We start from the raw sequence: 2,224 nt of genomic DNA on the forward strand, positions 1-2,224 counted from the left end.
ATGCTGCCGGCGTACACAAGCGTGCGCGCCTGCAAGAGAGGCCAAACCGAGTTTCTGAAGGAAACCTTCAGCAACTGCGTGGAGACCGGCCTGTTTGCGCTCTTCTGCTGCCTTGCACACGACCCAGCCCAGAATGAGTACGACGCAGACACCATGCTCAGTAAGACAGATGAGAATGAGAAAACAGAGGATCTGCGCAATTTCTTCCGATTGGAAAGTGTCACCCCAAAACAGTGCGCCACCAAAGAGGCAATGCAGGAGTGGAACCGCGTCGTGTCTGACCTGCAGAGCGAGCACATCGCGTATGTAAGGGACAGCCGAAACGAGGTGCGCTCCGGAATTTTCAACATGCTCTACATTGTCGCAGAAATAGCAGGCAGACCGGAAGAGGAGAAGCTGAGAATACGCAAGCTTGCGCAGATGCTAGAAGACTTCGAGATTGATGAAGACTTTGAGGACGTGATTGAAAAAACACAGGAGTACGTGGAAGAGCTTTTCGCGTTGCTCTCCGTGAATGGGCGCTTACAAGTCAAATTCTCTGACTTGATGGTCGACGCCCGAAGCGATGGGCAGAAAGACCTCTATGGAAAAATCACTCTAAAGTACACAGACAAAGACAGCGTGGTCGAGCAGGGCATATGCCTTGCCTTTAAGCCTGGGCACCTTACAGTCACCCTGTGTCCGTGGGTCTTCCTTTCTCTTACGGACGAAAAAAAAGAGGCCTTCTTTGCGACGGACAGCTGTTCAGAGCCCAAGACCTTTGCCGAGTGTCTGTTTGCCAAGTACGCGGGCGTGTGGATGGCCAGGGGCATGGATCCTCAAGGAGACAAGCTTGCCGAAGACATACGGGAGGCCACAATCTCGCTGCTCTCCCCCGGGGCCTCTGCGCACCCAAACCAGCTTTTCTTGCTCGGGAGCGCCTTGAGATACGAAAAGATACAAGACATTGCCGAGCACTTCACCCTGCATGCAGCAGCAAACGGTATCGAGCTTGCCCAGGAGCACACGGCCGTGCGCCTCCTCTCGAACCTGCTCGGCAGCCTTCCGCTGGACGACTATGCAGCGCAATACGATGCGCTGGGGAATATAGTATGCCTGGATATGCTGGGCAGGCTATTTCCAAAAATCGCCCTGTCAAAGGAAACATTTGCTATATTCTATAGAAACCCATACAGCATCCTCGACATATGGAAGTACACCGGAACAAACAGCGCGCCCGCAGGGAACGCCATCATAAAGTACTTTAGAGAGTACAAAAAGCAGGTGCGCGAGCCTCTTTTCAGGTTCTACGCTTTGGAAAACTTTCCTATCATCTCTAGAATGTTTCCCGTTTTTCTTGCAGACAAGTCAACGCGCCACATAGACGAAATTCGCGCGCTTATTATGGATGTGGATGGGAAAGCCCGGGAGAAGGCGCTGGATGCCAAGGCGCTCTTCGACCTCCTCTTGTTCCTCGCCAGCTTGAAAAACAAAGGCATTCCGCCCGATCTAATGTTTGCTCTGGGCAGCAGGGTTGTGCCAAGGTCGATCCAGGCATGCAATAGAGCCAATTGCATGATTCTTGTCAACAGCCAAACAGCTTCTGCGATTCTGGAGGCTCTGAACACCCACCAGAGCACCCTGCAGCAGATGCCCAGCGGAGAGGAGGTGTTCAAAATCGTGCAGGGCATACTCCAGCCCATCATAAATAGGTGGGCCTAGCCGCTGCGCCTATGCGCTGGATTGCCGCTTGCTTGCTCTTAGAAATATATATTCGCTGCATTTTTATACAACTTGTGCCAAAAATAGAATCGCCCGAATTCTAACTTTCCTCCCGGCCCTGCAAGCAAAAATAAAACTTCTCTAGACTAGATTTCAGCCTGCGGCCTCTTCTATGCGGCCCGCCTCTCTCCATGCCAGACACCTGGTTGCAACACTTGAAGTGCTAGTGAAAAGTTGTCTTTTGTTTTTTCGGCCTTCTTAAACACTTATTCTTGCATTTAATTTGCCGTACTCTTGCATGGCCTCTGCCAAGCCAGCATAAGCAGCAACCAGCCACCCATAACTGTGCTGTCAGCAAGCAGCACACCCGATCCACCTCCAGCTTGTTGTTGGCCTGGAGGCCGCTAGCAGGATGAAGGAGTGCCAACAAGAACGCTTCTGGCACAGCCACAGACATCTTCCCAAACAACAAAAGAATGAATGAACCAACGGAGAAACGAAAAAGAAAAAAAGACTTACTTAC

At 51.5% G+C, this 2,224-nt stretch overlaps 1 protein-coding gene across 1 annotated transcript; it reads left to right on the forward strand.

The window, feature by feature from the left end:
* NEMAJ01_2358 (uncharacterized protein) lies at positions 1–1,701 on the forward strand (the record flags this gene model as incomplete). The annotated part of the gene is made up of 1 exon (XM_047916195.1): positions 1–1,701. One exon carries the CDS (start codon positions 1–3, stop codon positions 1,699–1,701), a length of 1,701 nt encoding a protein of 566 aa, XP_047772152.1.
* Between the last annotated feature and the right edge of the window lie 523 nt (positions 1,702–2,224).

The sequence above is a fragment of the Nematocida major genome (assembly GCF_021653875.1).
Source record: "Nematocida major strain JUm2507 chromosome Unknown 937, whole genome shotgun sequence".
Lineage (NCBI taxonomy): Eukaryota > Fungi > Microsporidia > Nematocida > Nematocida major.